General features: G+C 49.5%; 1 protein-coding gene and 1 long non-coding RNA gene across 3 annotated transcripts in view; one reads left to right on the forward strand and one right to left on the reverse strand.

Moving 5' to 3' along the window:
• The first annotated feature begins 4,495 nt into the window (after window positions 1-4,495).
• Window positions 4,496-17,548, forward strand: part of FAM204A (family with sequence similarity 204 member A) — a 31,337-nt gene continuing 18,284 nt past the window's right edge. The window contains exons 1-4 of one of the 2 annotated variants that reach the window (XM_076070133.1): window positions 4,496-5,614; window positions 14,879-14,954; window positions 15,155-15,248; window positions 15,802-15,895. In XM_076070133.1, the coding sequence (XP_075926248.1) occupies window positions 5,444-5,614; window positions 14,879-14,954; window positions 15,155-15,248; window positions 15,802-15,895 (435 nt within the window). In that variant the 5' untranslated portion in view covers window positions 4,496-5,443. The remainder of the gene's footprint in view (window positions 5,615-14,878; window positions 14,955-15,154; window positions 15,249-15,801; window positions 15,896-17,548) is intronic. The other variant, XM_032961498.2, reaches the window with a different exon arrangement.
• On the reverse strand, window positions 9,475-9,935 carry LOC142929242 (uncharacterized). Its single transcript, XR_012945463.1, has 3 exons — window positions 9,843-9,935; window positions 9,719-9,811; window positions 9,475-9,656 (listed from the first exon to the last, which is right to left on the reverse strand). It is a non-coding gene; the product is annotated as an uncharacterized LOC142929242 (long non-coding RNA).

Genomic DNA, 17,548 nt, shown 5'->3' on the forward strand with positions numbered 1-17,548 from the left:
GCCTGAGGACATCCTGTACAATGCAGCGAGAACTGGCTTCTCACTGCAGATCGCCACATCCGGGAAACCACATTCCGTTGTTTTCTTGAGGGTTCTGGTTTGCTTTTCACAACTCTTATTTTCAAGAGCTAGTAAAATGCATCAAACACCAAAAATGGATGGTGAAAATAAGCAATCCATAACCAGAGTTTGCCTCATCTCTTCAAGCCCCCAACAGTTGCTCACTGAATCCTTTTGTAGAAAACTCCCAACAAGCATTTTACAGGGATTTTAGGGAGGACGTGTACATCCCTTTGCCTATCCACTGCTAGATTAGAGCCTGCCCTTGTTGTTTGGGTCGTGGGGGATCTCGGACTTAGTATTCGCACATCGCGAGGTGAAGGCAAGGATATGCTGCCCCAACGCATGGCCGAGTGAATTGCAATGCACTTAATTTCACCATGTCTGAAGCCTGGCACGTTTGGAGCCTGGATGGTGTTTCGATAGAATTGGGTTACTCTTTCACAAAACACGCAAGAAAAGGACAAGTTTGCCAAAAATCTATGCAATGCAGAGTCTCAATCTTTGAAAATCTTGAGTTTATGGGTATTTATGCGAGTTTTGAGTGGGTGTTTGTGCTAATTATCAGTCTCAGCTGGAACAGTCGGGGGCACAGCTGGTGGCAACTTGCCAGTCATCTCAGCCAGTCAAACTATGGTACTTCAGGTGAACCCGGGAGGCCTGTTGACCGGAGGTACCGGCCGCGGGGCCCAAGGAGGGGGACCACGGGACCAGAACCAGGTCCCTCTGGAAGGCTCGAGAAGGGAGGCGTGGCTAGGGGCGGAGGAAGCCCCGCGGTCCCAGAAGGGGATCGGGACTCGAGTCGGCGGCAAGGAGCGTTGTAGAGCAAGATGGCCGCCTGAGGCGCGCGCGCTCCCAGCAGCGGCTGGCGGGGCCCTTTGTGAGGGGGTCCTTTGTGAGGGGGCCCTTTGTGAGGGGGCCGTTTGTGAGGGGGTCCTTTGTGAGGGGGCCCTTTGTGAGGGGGCCGTTTGTGAGGGGGCCCTTTGTGAGGGGGCCGTTTGTGAGGGGGCCGATTGTGAGGGGGCCCTTTGTGAGGGGGCCGTTTGTGAGGGGGCCGATTGTGAGGGGGCCGTTTGTGAGGGGGCCCTTTGTGAGGGGGCCGTTTGTGAGGGGGCCGATTGTGAGGGGGCCCTTTGTGAGGGGGCCCTTTGTGAGGGGGCCGTTTGTGAGGGGGCCGATTGTGAGGGGGCCCTTTGTGAGGGGGCCCTTTGTGAGGGGGCCGTTTGTGAGGGGGCCGATTGTGAGGGGGCCCTTTGTGAGGGGGCCCTTTGTGAGGGGGCCGTTTGTGAGGGGGCTCTTTGTGAGGGGGCCGATTGTGAGGGGGGCCTTTGTGAGGGGGCTCTTTGTGAGGGGGCCCTTTGTGAGGGGGCCGATTGTGAGGGGGCCCTTTGTGAGGGGGCTCTTTGTGAGGGGGCCCTTTGTGAGGGGGCCGATTGTGAGGGGGCTCTTTGTGAGGGGGCCCTTTGTGAGGGGGCCCTTTGTGAGGGGGCCCTTTGTGAGGGGGCCCTTTGTGAGGGGCCCTTTGTGAGGGGGCCGAGGGAGCCGATGGAGCCGAGGGGGCCGACGGAGCCGGGGGGGCCGACGGAGCTGGGGGGGGGCGACACTGACTTTCTCACACGTCATACACTGACTCACTCACACAACAACAACAACAACCGCCATTCGCCACTAAGTGGCGGTGACGTCACCACGACGCTTGTGCCAGGCTATGTGCACCCTGAGGCCACGTGAAGTGTCGAACGCCCGCTGGCAGGAGGTCACGGGGCAGACCCAGGTGCCACGGGTCGACTGACTGAGATGACTGGCTGATGCACCACCTGTGCCCCCTACTGTGCCAACCTGCTGTGCTTTAGCCACCCGGCGCTCCGCTCGCTGTTGTGAGCGTCGCTCCTCCGCCCTCCGTTGTTGTTGGAGGGCGACTGCCTCCAACTGCCCAGTAGCATCCTTCACGAGCCTCCTCCACAGAGGCCGATCTTGACACCGCTGGTACCAGTCATCGGCAAGTCCACTCAGCTCCACGTCCTCCTGTACCACATCACTCCATCTCTTCTCTAGCCCGTGCCGCGCCCGCTTAGCCCCCTCAATCCGGCCAAACAAAAGCTGTTTCGGCATGCGGTGGCTGGGCATGCGGGCTACATGACCCAGCCATCGCAGCCTTGCCTGCCGGAGGAGCTCACCGATGGGACCCTGCCCAGATCTTTCAAGGATTTGTGAGCTCCTCATACAATCCAGTCTGGTTAAACCCAGGATGGATCGTAGGCAGGCCAGCCTAAATGTTTATAACCGGCGAAGATGTTCCATTAGGGGGGTCCACGTTTCGCAAGCGTAGAGAAGGGAGGGAATGACCGTGGCCGAGAAGACCTGAAGCTTAGTGCGGAGCGACAGACCAGGTAGCTTCCACACAGCGTTACGCAACCGATGAAAAGAGATTGCCGCTCGACTGATTCGGAGTGAGACCTCTGCTGTTAAACTGGAGCCAGTCATAAGCACACTCACACATACACTGACTCACTCACACATCATACACTGACTCACACATCATACACTGACTCACTCACACATACACTGACTCACATCATACACTGACTTTCTCACACATACACTGACTCACTCACACATACACTGACTCACTCACATCATGCACTGACTCGCTCATCATGCGCTTACACACACACACTTGCACAACCAGTGACCCATTCACTCATCATACACAGGTTCACTCACCGTGTGCTGGCTCACTCGCACATCATACACTCACACTGCCGCTGACTCGCTCACACATCATACACTGACTCATCATACACCGACTCGCACATCATACACTCACACTGCCGCTGGCTCACTCGCACATCATACACTCACTCACGCTGCTGCTGACTCACTCACACATCATACACTGACTCACACATCATACACTTGCACAACCAGTGGCCCATTCACTCATCATACACAGGTTCACTCACCGTGTGCTGGCTCACTCGCACATCATACACTCACACTGCCGCTGACTCGCTCACACATCATACACTGACTCATCATACACCGACTCGCACATCATACACTCACACTGCCGCTGGCTCACTCGCACATCATACACTCACGCTGCTGCTGACTCACTCACACATCATACACTGACTCACATCATACACTCACTCACACATCATACACTCACTCACAGATCATACACTGACTCACTCATCATACACTCACGCTGCTGCTGACTCACTCACACATCATACACTGACTCGCTCACACATCATACGCTGACTCATCATGCGCTGACTCACACATCATACACTCACGCTGCTGCTGACTCACTCACACATCATACACTGACTCGCTCACACATACACTGACTCACTCATCATGCGCTGACTCACACATCATACACTCACTCACGCTGCTGCTGACTCACTCACACATACACTGGGAGTGTCGTGCTGCCAGCTATGGCTGCAGTTTTTTTTGTCGTACGTGTTATTTATATCGTTTGTTAAATTTTAAATCACAGTTCCTATGTTTACTGTTGTTACATTGTTTTATAGCTTTATTTTGGTGATTCGAAAACATGGTAAATCTAAATTGTCTTATGATTGTTGTTGGCTTGCACCACATTGATTTTTGCACACAGCGTTTTAATACGTTTTTTTGTGGAAGATTTGCTAGTTTATCCCAGGATGTTTCTGTTACGCGTTGTCGCTTTAAGATGTTCTGTGTTCAAATTTTGTTTGTTGCGGTTGCACTCGGCTTAAGAGCCGCATGGCTCACAGGGCTATACCTAATAAATAAAACTTTAAACCATGGCACCTGCTGGGTCTGTCCCGTGACCTGCTGGCAGCGAGCCTTCGACACTCACGTGGCCACAAGTGCACCTAGCCTGGCACAGCCGCCGTGACGACGTCACCGCGACTTCGTGACGAACTGCGTGAATTGGTATCGGTCGAGTGAGTGTGGCAGGCTCGCTGCGTGAGGCTGCTCTTGGCCCTGCCAGGCAGCGCGCTGGGGCTTTAAATTCACGAAGCCCCCACCCCCCCAGGGTAACCTTTGACCCGTAACGACCCCCCCATCACCCCACTGTCGATTCCTACGATCGCGATTTCCGCGTGGTATCGACGTCTGAGAGAATCGATCCTTAGCGCGATTGGGGAATCGTCGGCCGTGATCGTGGGGGGAGGGGCGTTGCGAATGTAATCGCTCGGAGACGCGCCCCACGGCGCTCCTGACGATTCCCCCGCGTCCACGCGACCCGAGAACCCAGAATCGCGACCCGAGAATCGCGATCCGCGCCTCACCGCTAGAGGCGCTGCCGCGAATGAAGCCGCCGAGGTTCGAGAACGGCGGCCCGAGTTGGAATCCCTCGCACGGCGAACGTCAGTGGCGACGTGGGGTCTGAAGCGGTCTACGCATAACATTTGTTTCCTCCATTAAAACATGACCAAGACCCCCCCCCCCCCCCGTATAGCCTTAACAGACTGTAGGGGCAAGTGCTGTTAGCGAGCAGCACCTATGAAGGCCGGCACGGCACACGAGGGGGTGGGTGGCCAGCACCACGCCCGGCCGCCTTTGTCTCCCCAGTGGCGATGTTTACCACACACCGCACCGGATACTCATTGAGGCTGAGTCGACCCAGGGGAGGCGCAGGAACCGATTCAGATAATAGTCACTGGCGGTGTTTGTGGCCGTAAGCGGGAATCTAACTAAAGTTTGGCCCAACAACTCACGGCCTCGATAAGCCGCGGTGGTGAGATGTTAACTACCTCGCCAGGTGTGCAGGAGGTGATGGATTCGATCCCGACCCTGACCCCTTGCTGTGTTCAGAGTTTGCGTTTCTCTCTCCCTGTGGTCGCGTGGATTTTTCTTGGGGTCCTCCGGTTTTCCCCCTCCACATTTAGAATGAGCATCACGCGTTTAGAGTATTTGGCTGCTATCAATCTCCACACGATTATGACAACTTGGCAAGCCACTCGCTTGAGCTTTCATTCGTGATCGCCAGGTAGCTTATGAAAAACAGCGGCATAGCTAAGTAGGGTGAAATAATACATAGTTAATAGGTTTTTTTTAAGTGAAACAGTGACTTTGGAAAGGAGCAAGATCCCAATGTATCACAACATCATCGTCAGCAGTAGCAGCGATCTATCCACTGCTGGATGAAAGCTTCCCATAGCCGCTCGCTACCTCCCTCTGCGGAATCGATTCCTGACCCTGTCAATAACCAACCGGCGGCGATTCGCCCACGCTCGAGACCGGAAGCAGGGAATCGAATCTCGGACTTTTGGCGTGTTGATTCGACATCGCCTTTGGCTTAATGTCGGAATCGATTTAAGTTTTCTATCAAGTCGATTCCTCGGTGCCCTCTGCCCGTGGACGCGGACACGACAACAACATGGAGAGCGTGGGGAGAGACGAGGAGAACAGGGAGGAGGAGAGGGAGGAGGAGAGAGAGGAGGAGAGAGAGGAGGAGAGTGAGGAGGAGAGTGAAGAGAAGAGTGAGGAGGAGAGAGATGAGAAGGCGAGGAGGATCCGCGAGGCTGTGGGACAGAGCGGTCTTCGGCAGGTCGAGTCTCCTGCATCACTCACCTGGTGTACATCACTCACCTGGTGTACATCACTCACCTGGTGTACATCACTCACCTGGTGTACATCACTCACCTGGTGTACATCACTCACCTGGTGTACATCACTCACCTGGTGTACATCACTCAGTGACACTACTCACCTGGTGTACATCACTCACCTGGTGTACATCACTCACCTGGTGTACATCACTCACCTGGTTTACATCACTCACCTGGTGTACATTACTCAGTGACACTGCTCACCTGGTGTACATCACTCAGTGACACTACTCACCTGGTGTACATCACTCAGTAACACTACTCACCTGGTGTACATCACTCAGTGACACTACTCACCTGGTGTACTTCACTCAGTGACACTACTCACCTGGTGTACATCACTCAGTGACACTACTCACCTGGTGTACATCACTCAGTGACACTACTCACCTGGTGTACATCACTCAGTGACACTACTCACCCTGTATACATCACTCAGTGACACTACTCACCTGGTGTACATCACTCAGTGACACTACTCACCTGGTGTACATCACTCAGTGACACTACTCACCTGGTGTACATCACTCAGTGACACTACTCACCTGGTGTACATCACTCAGTGACACTACTCACCTGGTGTACATCATTCAGTGACACTGCTCACCCTGTGTACATCACTCAGTGACACTACTCACCTGGTGTACATCACTCACCTGGTGTACATCACTCACCTGGTGTACATCACTCACCTGGTGTACATTACTCAGTGACACTGCTCACCTGGTGTACATCACTCAGTGACACTACTCACCTGTATACATCACTCAGTGACACTACTCACCTGGTGTACTTCACTCAGTGACACTACTCACCTGGTGTACATCACTCAGTGACACTACTCACCTGGTGTACATCACTCAGTGACACTACTCACCTGGTGTACATCACTCAGTGACACTACTCACCTGGTGTACATCACTCAGTGACACTACTCACCCTGTGTACATCACTCAGTGACACTACTCACCTGGTGTACATCACTCACCTGGTGTACATCACTCACCTGGTGTACATCACTCACCTGGTGTACATTACTCAGTGACACTGCTCACCTGGTGTACATCACTCAGTGACACTACTCACCCTGTATACATCATTCAGTGACACTACTCACCCTGTGTACATCACTCAGTGACACTACTCACCTGGTGTACATCACTCAGCGACACTACTCACCTGGTGTACATCATTCAGTGACACTACTCACCTGATGTACATCACTCAGTGACACTACTCACCTGGTGTACATCACTCAGTGACACTACTCACCTGGTGTACATCACTCAGTGACACTACTCACCCTGTGTACATCACTCAGTGACACTACTCACCTGATGTACATCACTCAGTGACACTACTCACCTGGTGTACATCACTCAGTGACACTACTCACCTGGTGTACATCACTCAGCGACACTACTCACCTGGTGTACATCGCTCAGTGACACTAGTCACCTGGTGTACATCACTCAGCGACACTACTCACCTGGTGTACATCACTCAGTGACACTACTCACCTGGTGTACATCACTCAGCGACACTACTCACCTGGTGTACATCACTCAGTGACACTACTCACCTGGTGTACATCACTCAGTGACACTACTCACCCTGTATACATCACTCAGTGACACTACTCACCTGGTGTACATCACTCAGTGACACTACTCACCTGGTGTACATCACTCAGTGACACTACTCACCTGGTGTACATCACTCAGTGACACTACTCACCTGGTGTACATCACTCAGTGACACTACTCACCTGGTGTACATCACTCAGTGACACTACTCACCCTGTGTACATCACTCAGTGACACTACTCACCTGGTGTACATCACTCACCTGGTGTACATCACTCACCTGGTGTACATCACTCACCTGGTGTACATCACTCACCTGGTGTACATTACTCAGTGACACTGCTCACCTGGTGTACATCACTCAGTGACACTACTCACCCTGTATACATCATTCAGTGACACTACTCACCCTGTGTACATCACTCAGTGACACTACTCACCTGGTGTACATCACTCAGCGACACTATTCACCTGGTGTACATCATTCAGTGACACTACTCACCTGGTGTACATCACTCAGTGACACTACTCACCTGGTGTACATCACTCAGTGACACTACTCACCTGGTGTACATCACTCAGTGACACTACTCACCCTGTGTACATCACTCAGTGACACTACTCACCTGATGTACATCACTCAGTGACACTACTCACCTGATGTACATCACTCAGTGACACTACTCACCTGGTGTACATCACTCAGTGACACTACTCACCTGGTGTACATCACTCAGTGACACTACTCACCTGGTGTACATCACTCAGTGACACTACTCACCCTGTGTACATCACTCAGTGACACTACTCACCTGGTGTACATCACTCACCTGGTGTACATCACTCACCTGGTGTACATCACTCACCTGGTGTACATTACTCAGTGACACTGCTCACCTGGTGTACATCACTCAGTGACACTACTCACCCTGTATACATCATTCAGTGACACTACTCACCCTGTGTACATCACTCAGTGACACTACTCACCTGGTGTACATCACTCAGCGACACTACTCACCTGGTGTACATCATTCAGTGACACTACTCACCTGATGTACATCACTCAGTGACACTACTCACCTGGTGTACATCACTCAGTGACACTACTCACCTGGTGTACATCACTCAGTGACACTACTCACCCTGTGTACATCACTCAGTGACACTACTCACCTGATGTACATCACTCAGTGACACTACTCACCTGGTGTACATCACTCAGTGACACTACTCACCTGGTGTACATCACTCAGCGACACTACTCACCTGGTGTACATCGCTCAGTGACACTAGTCACCTGGTGTACATCACTCAGCGACACTACTCACCTGGTGTACATCACTCAGTGACACTACTCACCTGGTGTACATCACTCAGCGACACTACTCACCTGGTGTACATCACTCAGTGACACTACTCACCTGGTGTACATCACTCAGTGACACTACTCACCCTGTATACATCACTCAGTGACACTACTCACCTGGTGTACATCACTCAGTGACACTACTCACCTGGTGTACATCACTCAGTGACACTACTCACCTGGTGTACATCACTCAGTGACACTACTCACCTGGTGTACATCACTCAGTGACACTACTCACCTGGTGTACATCACTCAGTGACACTACTCACCCTGTGTACATCACTCAGTGACACTACTCACCTGGTGTACATCACTCACCTGGTGTACATCACTCACCTGGTGTACATCACTCACCTGGTGTACATCACTCACCTGGTGTACATTACTCAGTGACACTGCTCACCTGGTGTACATCACTCAGTGACACTACTCACCCTGTATACATCATTCAGTGACACTACTCACCCTGTGTACATCACTCAGTGACACTACTCACCTGGTGTACATCACTCAGCGACACTATTCACCTGGTGTACATCATTCAGTGACACTACTCACCTGGTGTACATCACTCAGTGACACTACTCACCTGGTGTACATCACTCAGTGACACTACTCACCTGGTGTACATCACTCAGTGACACTACTCACCCTGTGTACATCACTCAGTGACACTACTCACCTGATGTACATCACTCAGTGACACTACTCACCTGGTGTACATCACTCAGTGACACTACTCACCTGGTGTACATCACTCAGTGACACTATTCACCTGGTGTACATCATTCAGTGACACTACTCACCCTGTGTACATCACTCAGTGACACTACTCACCTGGTGTACATCACTCAGTGACACTACTCACCTGGTGTACATCACTCAGCGACACTACTCACCTGGTGTACATCACTCAGTGACACTACTCACCCTGTGTACATCACTCAGTGACACTACTCACCCTGTGTACATCACTCAGTGACACTACTCACCTGGTGTACATCACTCAGCGACACTACTCACCTGGTGTACATCATTCAGTGACACTACTCACCTGATGTACATCACTCAGTGACACTACTCACCTGGTGTACATCACTCAGTGACACTACTCACCTGGTGTACATCACTCAGTGACACTACTCACCCTGTGTACATCACTCAGTGACACTACTCACCTGATGTACATCACTCAGTGACACTACTCACCTGGTGTACATCACTCAGTGACACTACTCACCTGGTGTACATCACTCAGCGACACTACTCACCTGGTGTACATCACTCAGTGACACTACTCACCCTGTGTACACCACTCAGTGACACTACTCACCTGGTGTACATCGCTCAGTGACACTAGTCACCTGGTGTACATCACTCAGCGACACTACTCACCTGGTGTACATCACTCAGTGACACTACTCACCTGGTGTACATCACTCAGCGACACTACTCACCTGGTGTACATCACTCAGTGACACTACTCACCTGGTGTACATCACTCAGTGACACTACTCACCCTGTATACATCACTCAGTGACACTACTCACCTGGTGTACATCACTCAGTGACACTACTCACCTGGTGTACATCACTCAGTGACACTACTCACCTGGTGTACATCACTCAGTGACACTACTCACCTGGTGTACATCACTCAGTGACACTACTCACCTGGTGTACATCACTCAGTGACACTACTCACCTGGTGTACATCACTCAGTGACACTACTCACCCTGTGTACATCACTCAGTGACACTACTCACCTGGTGTACATCACTCACCTGGTGTACATCACTCACCTGGTGTACATCACTCACTTGGTGTACATCACTCACCTGGTGTACATTACTCAGTGACACTGCTCACCTGGTGTACATCACTCAGTGACACTACTCACCCTGTATACATCATTCAGTGACACTACTCACCCTGTGTACATCACTCAGTGACACTACTCACCTGGTGTACATCACTCAGCGACACTATTCACCTGGTGTACATCATTCAGTGACACTACTCACCTGGTGTACATCACTCAGTGACACTACTCACCTGGTGTACATCACTCAGTGACACTACTCACCTGGTGTACATCACTCAGTGACACTACTCACCCTGTGTACATCACTCAGTGACACTACTCACCTGATGTACATCACTCAGTGACACTACTCACCTGGTGTACATCACTCAGTGACACTACTCACCTGGTGTACATCACTCAGTGACACTATTCACCTGGTGTACATCATTCATTGACACTACTCACCCTGTGTACATCACTCAGTGACACTACTCACCTGGTGTACATCACTCAGTGACACTACTCACCTGGTGTACATCACTCAGCGACACTACTCACCTGGTGTACATCACTCAGTGACACTACTCACCCTGTGTACATCACTCAGTGACACTACTCACCCTGTGTACATCACTCAGTGACACTACTCACCTGGTGTACATCACTCAGTGACACTACTCACCTGGTGTACATCACTCAGTGACACTACTCACCCTGTGTACATCACTCAGTGACACTACTCACCTGGTGTACATCACTCAGTGACACTACTCACCTGGTGTACATCACTCAGCGACACTACTCACCTGGTGTACATCACTCAGCTACACTACTCACCCTGTGTACATCACTCAGTGACATTACTCACCCTGTGTACATCACTCAGTGACACTACTCACCTGGTGTACATCACTCAGTGACACTACTCACCTGGTGTACATCACTCAGTGACACTACTCACCCTGTGTACATCACTCAGTGACACTGCTCACCTGGTGTACATCACTCAGTGACACTACTCACCCTGTGTACATCACTCAGTGACACTAATCACCTGCTGTACATCACACAGTGATACTACTCACCTGATGTACATCACTCAGTGACACTACTCACCTGGTGTACATCACTCAGTGACACTACTCACCTGATGTACATCACTCAGTGACACTACTTACCTGGTGTACATCACTCAGTGACACTACTCACCTGGTGTACATCACTCAGCGACACTCCTGTAACGTACAGAGCAAACTAGATTCGAAGCTTTCAGAATTACTCTTTGGTTATTTCGGTAAAGTCACTTAGAAAGAAATGAAATAATAATGGAATACGACGTTTCGATTGCAACACAAGCAACCATCATCTTGTACAAATGAATGAGAAAACAAACATCTTCTTTGGTTCTTTCGGTAAAGTCACGTAGAATGAGAATAAATTAATAAATTGATAAAATAAAATAACACAATAATATTCTCACGACGTTTCGGCCACAACACAAGCGGCCTTCATCAGGTGAAGGGACGAGAATGTCTGGTAGGACAGTGCTGGAGTGAAAGAGCCACGTTCAGATCACGGCCTTTAAGCTGTGTGAGAGGAACAAAGCGCCTTGACAAAGGAATTAGCATATAATTTTGCATTGAAATGGCTGAATGGTTAGCTTGTGACTGGTCACAGGAATAGCTATGTTAAAAGTTAAAGCATACATATCCGCAGAGGCACCCCTTGTTAAAGGAATTAGCATAGAATTTAGCATTGAAATAGCTAAGTTAAAGCATACACATCCGCAGAGGCACACCTTGACAATGGAATTAGCATAGAATTTAGCATTGAAATAGCTGAGTGATTAGCTTGTAACTGCTCACAGAAATAGCTACGTTAAAGTCAGAGCATACACATTCACCGAGGCACTTAGTACAAATCAAACAGGAGAATTTAGCATTGAAATAACTAGGCGCATTTAGCATTGAAATAACTGAGTGATTAGCTAGTGACTGGTCACAGAAATGACTATGTTGAAGTCAAGGCCTACACATCTGAGCTATTCACAGTACTATATAGTGAACCAATAAAAAACTAAAATATAAATTACCTTAATGTTATCAATAAACTCTATATTCTCCAATCAGCTAAGCTACCAACAATAAGTCGTTATATATCACAATGCTATATGGCGAAAAAATGGGTGGATTCTTACCCTCAACTTTAGCACCACGGATAGCTACGGGCCCCGTTCAGACGGACGAGTTCGCCCATGGTCAGAACAGAGGAGGGGGAGAGAGACAGCTGCGAGGCGCTATTATACTCCATGTTGTAAAACCATACCATTAACCGTGGTGTGAGAGGTATTAAGAGTCAATGCTGGCGAAGGAGCTGCGGTCTGAAGGTCATCGTAAAAATACAATTAATTAAGAACAGAAATGATTTAAAACATCTTTCCAGTGGTTACTAAGCCAGAATCCATCTTCTCGGTTGAAATTGTCTCTGTGCTTGTATATGTGAATGGCCTCATGAACGAATCTCTCATGGTAGCCGGTTGGTTTGCAAAGAACCTCCGTCTTGGAGAAGTCAATGTCATGTGAGCCCACTGAATTATAACAGTGATCTGCCACGGCAGAGGAGTTCGTCCTACCGTGTTTCAAGTCTGCTTTATGTTCGTGGATGTGGTCCGAGATATGTCTTTTGGTTTCTCCAATGTAGCTACTACCACAGAGGCACTTTAGTTTGTAAACACCCGGGTACTGTATGTCTGGAACAGCATCTTTTACAGATGGAACTAAATCACGGATTTTATGTACTGTGTTGAATCGGACCTGGATCTTGTGTTTATTCAGGATTTTGGAGATCTTTTTAGTGACCCCTGCAATGTAGGGTAAGGTGATGGTTTTGAGTGGCTCCACAAGAGGATCCTTCTTCATGACTGGAGTGATGGCTTTGCGGATTGTGTAGTCGGAGTAGCCATTAGCCCTGAGAGCCTGGTGTACGTGCTTGAGTTCACTGGTAATGTGTTCCTGGTCGGAAATGCATTGGGCACTATGGTATAGAGTCTTGATGAGGGAGTTCTTCTGGGATGGATGGTGGTGGGAATCCGGTTTCAAGTAAGCATCTGTATGGGTAGCTTTCCTGTAGACAGAGTGGCTCATTGAACCATCATGTCTCCTTTTAATTAAGACATCCAAAAAGGGTAGTTTGCCATCTTTTTCGACCTCCATGGTAAATCTGATGGCTGGGTGTATGGAATTGATGTGGTCGCGGAATTGGTCTAGAGCAGGCTGGCCATGTGGCCAGATGACAAAGGTGTCATCAACGTACCTCTTCCATAAGGTCGGGCGTAGAGTGGCAGTCTGGATGGCGTCAGTTTCAAATTTTTCCATGAATACGTTGGCTACAACCGGAGATAGGGGGGAGCCCATTGGGGTGCCCTCAGTTTGTTTGTAGAAAGTTCCATTCCAGGTGAAGTATGTGTTGGTTAAGCAATGTCTCACCAGGGGGGGTACATCAGTATGCAGTCCTTGATGAACCAGGTCTTCAATGATAGCGATGGTGTCAGGTACCGGGACTTTGGTGAACAAGGACACCACATCAAAACTGACAAGCAGGTCGTTTGGGGACAGGGAAATGCCTTTGATTGTCGATACCAGGTGAGTAGAATTTAGTACCGCAGAGGTGGTTTTTCCAGTGAAAGGTCGCAGTATATCAGCAAGAAAACGTGCCAGTTTGTAGGTGGGGGAGTTGATAGTAGAGACGATGGGACGAAGGGGTGTATCTTCTTTGTGTATCTTTGGAAGGCCATATAAGATTTGTTCATAGATTTAGTTTATCATAGAACGTGCTCAAAATGAATGAGTACATCTTGAAATAGTCATATAAAGCGAGCGTATGTACGTATGTTGAACTTCTTTCGCACCGTTCCAAGCCAACCAGGCTAATAGGTGCGGGGGAAAGACAACAAGGAAGTGCTGTTGTGTTGCACAAACAGATGGTGGAGCTACAGCTGTAACACTGAAGCTGGAATCTGGCGTCAGCAAGCACTGGGGAACAGTGAGGCCTGAGTTTAAATGACACTGTGGCGTGGGTCATCACGAAACTATTAAACAAAAATTAATTTTATTTTACCAGCTAAGGCCCACTGAGCTACAAAGCTCTTTTTCAGAAACAATATGGAGGGAAAAAAACTGGAGGACCCGGAGAGAGCACATGGAACGGGGAGAGAGACATGTAAACTCCATTTATACAGCAGGTGTCAGGATCGGGATCGAACCTACGACCTCCTGTATACAAGGCGAGGTAGTTAACATCTCGCCACCGTGAGATGTTAATGGTATTGCATCATTAAATCATTGCTTATCTTAAAAAATATAATAAAATACAAATGTGTGTGATGCTTCTCCCAACACCGGTTTGTGTTTAACAATTCAAACTTTTGTCTCTCGATAGAAATTTATTGAATTGCAACGGCGGAGGCAGATGCTTGTGAAAAGATCAACGGACGATTTGAGACGCTACGATGAAAGTACGCACTTCGCCTTGCCCGTCACATCTTGCGTGTGCCACGTGAATACAACCCTCTAGGAGCATTTGTGTCATTCTCACTTTATGCCCAGATTGCTTGAGAGAAGATGCTGCACCCAACGCACCATTGTTATTATGATGAAGTGTACGCATGACTTGCGTTGACAAGAATATCCTCCTGCACCGCTCACACCCTCCTAGCCACACGGTCATCACGGAAGAGGAGGAGGAAACACAAAGCTCACGACTCGCCCATCCCACAGCAACAGGGCGAGCCAGGTGACCGTCCTGCCAGGTATGACCGTGATTGATTTTGACAGTACAGCAGTCCGTCGGTTGACAGTGACATCGGTAAACGTTTTTTAGGGTTAACGTTTCGCCCCCCATAGAATCTCATGGTTTTGACTGACGTTAACATTCTGACTAACGGTACGTTTACGTTATGCACGCGATGGTGCCAATTTCGGCCAATCCGAGCGCTCGTAAGTGGGGCTGAGCCAAAGCCCTTAGCCAATCAGCGATGCACCATTTATGAGCATTGAGACCTCGACTGGCTTTGTTTACATTATAACGTTTTCTGTTTTGTCAGTGGAAACAGCTCTCTTGCAGACTCGGTAATTTTTACTTATTTTTGAACTTATAAGTGAATTCGATTAACAGTTATTTTGGTTCAGAGTAGTTTTCATGGAACGGATTTAAAACGTTACCCGAGGGATTGCTGTATGTACACTTACTGGACAAATCCATTTACCTGTGCACCGATGGGATGAAGTAGAGCTCATAAGTATACTGCATTCGTGTTCATACCGCGGCGGGTCTAATCGTTCCCGTCGCTCGTTGTGATGCAGCGAGGGCCCGGAGGCGCAGTGGAGCGAGCTCAAGCAGTACTTCCACGCCAACAAACGGCTCGAGCCGCCACCGTGCAGCCGTCCCCCTCCCATGGTACGCCTCTCGCCCACTGCTCCCGGCCCCGTGGGCGCAAATGAGAGCCCCCTGCCTCACACCCATACCCCCTTTTCCACTGACGCAGTGCGGACGGTTTTCCAGCGGATATTTGACGTTTCCGAAACAAGCCGCGATGTACGCTGGCCCCGCAAGAAGACATCTGTATACAAAAAAACTACAGTCTGTTCTCCTATAATGCGGTTGTAGTTGCGTTCCTGAAGAACACCGCATTATGGAAAAATTACGTTATAATGAATAATATAAAGCACGGTCCACGATAACACGTGAGATGCGTATGCAGGCTGAACAAAGACTGAGGCGCGTGGGTAGCATCGAGAAGCATCCAGCAGCCTCCCGTCGTGTGTGATGCTGCGCCAAGGCAGCCGTATGGCCACTTGTTCCTACTCGCGCACCGTAGTTCCATTCACTCGACCGCATTATATCCATTTCTCATCCAAGTTATAAAAAATGTGTTCCCAAATACATTCATCGCGTTACATCAGATTCGCGTTTTGAAAACACACGTTACAGGAGAAGAGACTGTATTTTTATTTCAGAACCTACCTGGCCACAAATGATAGCTTAACGAAGTGGCTTGTCACGTGTAAATTTATAGCAGGAGCCAAATACTCCAAACGCGTGATGTTGATTTTAATGTGGAGGGGAAAACCGGAGGAGCCGGAGAGAAATCGACACGACCACGGGGTGAACATGCAAACTCCAAACATACAGCAGGCGTCAGGGTCGGGATCGAACCCACGACCTCCTGTATACCAGGCGAGGCTTGACCCCCGAGCCAGATTCAGATCTGGCTCGGGGGTCAAGCAGGACCAAGGGCAAGTCTAATGTCACCTTCACCACTTGCGACGTCAGTCAGTACGTGGTGAGGACTTGGCATCACCCCCGCGCCAACATCTCGCCTCGAGGTCTGCAGTGGAAAACAATCCGATGCCTCCTGACCCACGCCAGGCTGGCTCGGCAAGGACCCGGGACGGCACCGTACGGTACACGGCTCCGTACGGTGCAAAAAGGGTTCTTATAAACCCGACCATTAAAGATGACAAACCCTGACAATCTGAATATTTATTTAGACTGGAGGAATTCAATGAGCTATGAAGCTCTTTTTCACAAATGTCCCGTTGGTTCAGAGATGTCCAATAGGACATCTATGAACCGACTGTGGTGATGATAGCATACTGTGAGGGCTGTTTTAGATGGCACAGATGTGCTGGGTTTTTTTACGTGTGCAATTTTTACGTTTTCCCCATCCGAAAAAAATAATGGGTGACACCACGATCTGTGGAGGATGGGGGGCCTTGCCGTTGCCCCTGGGCCTGGTTAAATGAGCATCGTTCCGTGGGAAGTCAACAGGAGGATTTCACCACAAATCTCGCTGTCGCCGGATGATGCTGGTTGTTATTACTGGCGAAACATCGTACTCGAATTGGTGTGCTGTACCAGTAACGAATTGGCACGTTTTGTGTACGTGACAAACCTTACTAATTGGTTGTGTCGTGTGGTAGCGGGTTTAACGACACATTTATATTTACGCGATCTAACCCAAAAAAACCTCTATTATGGGAAATCAACAGTCAATGTCACCCAAAGTGGCACCACGCTCATTTGATCAATAAAAAGCTTTGTTCATGA

The sequence above is a fragment of the Petromyzon marinus genome, chromosome 27 (genome assembly GCF_048934315.1).
Source record: "Petromyzon marinus isolate PM22_M1 ecotype Great Lakes invasive population chromosome 27, UKy_Petmar_22M1.pri1.0, whole genome shotgun sequence".
In the NCBI taxonomy this organism is placed as follows: domain Eukaryota; kingdom Metazoa; phylum Chordata; class Hyperoartia; order Petromyzontiformes; family Petromyzontidae; genus Petromyzon; species Petromyzon marinus.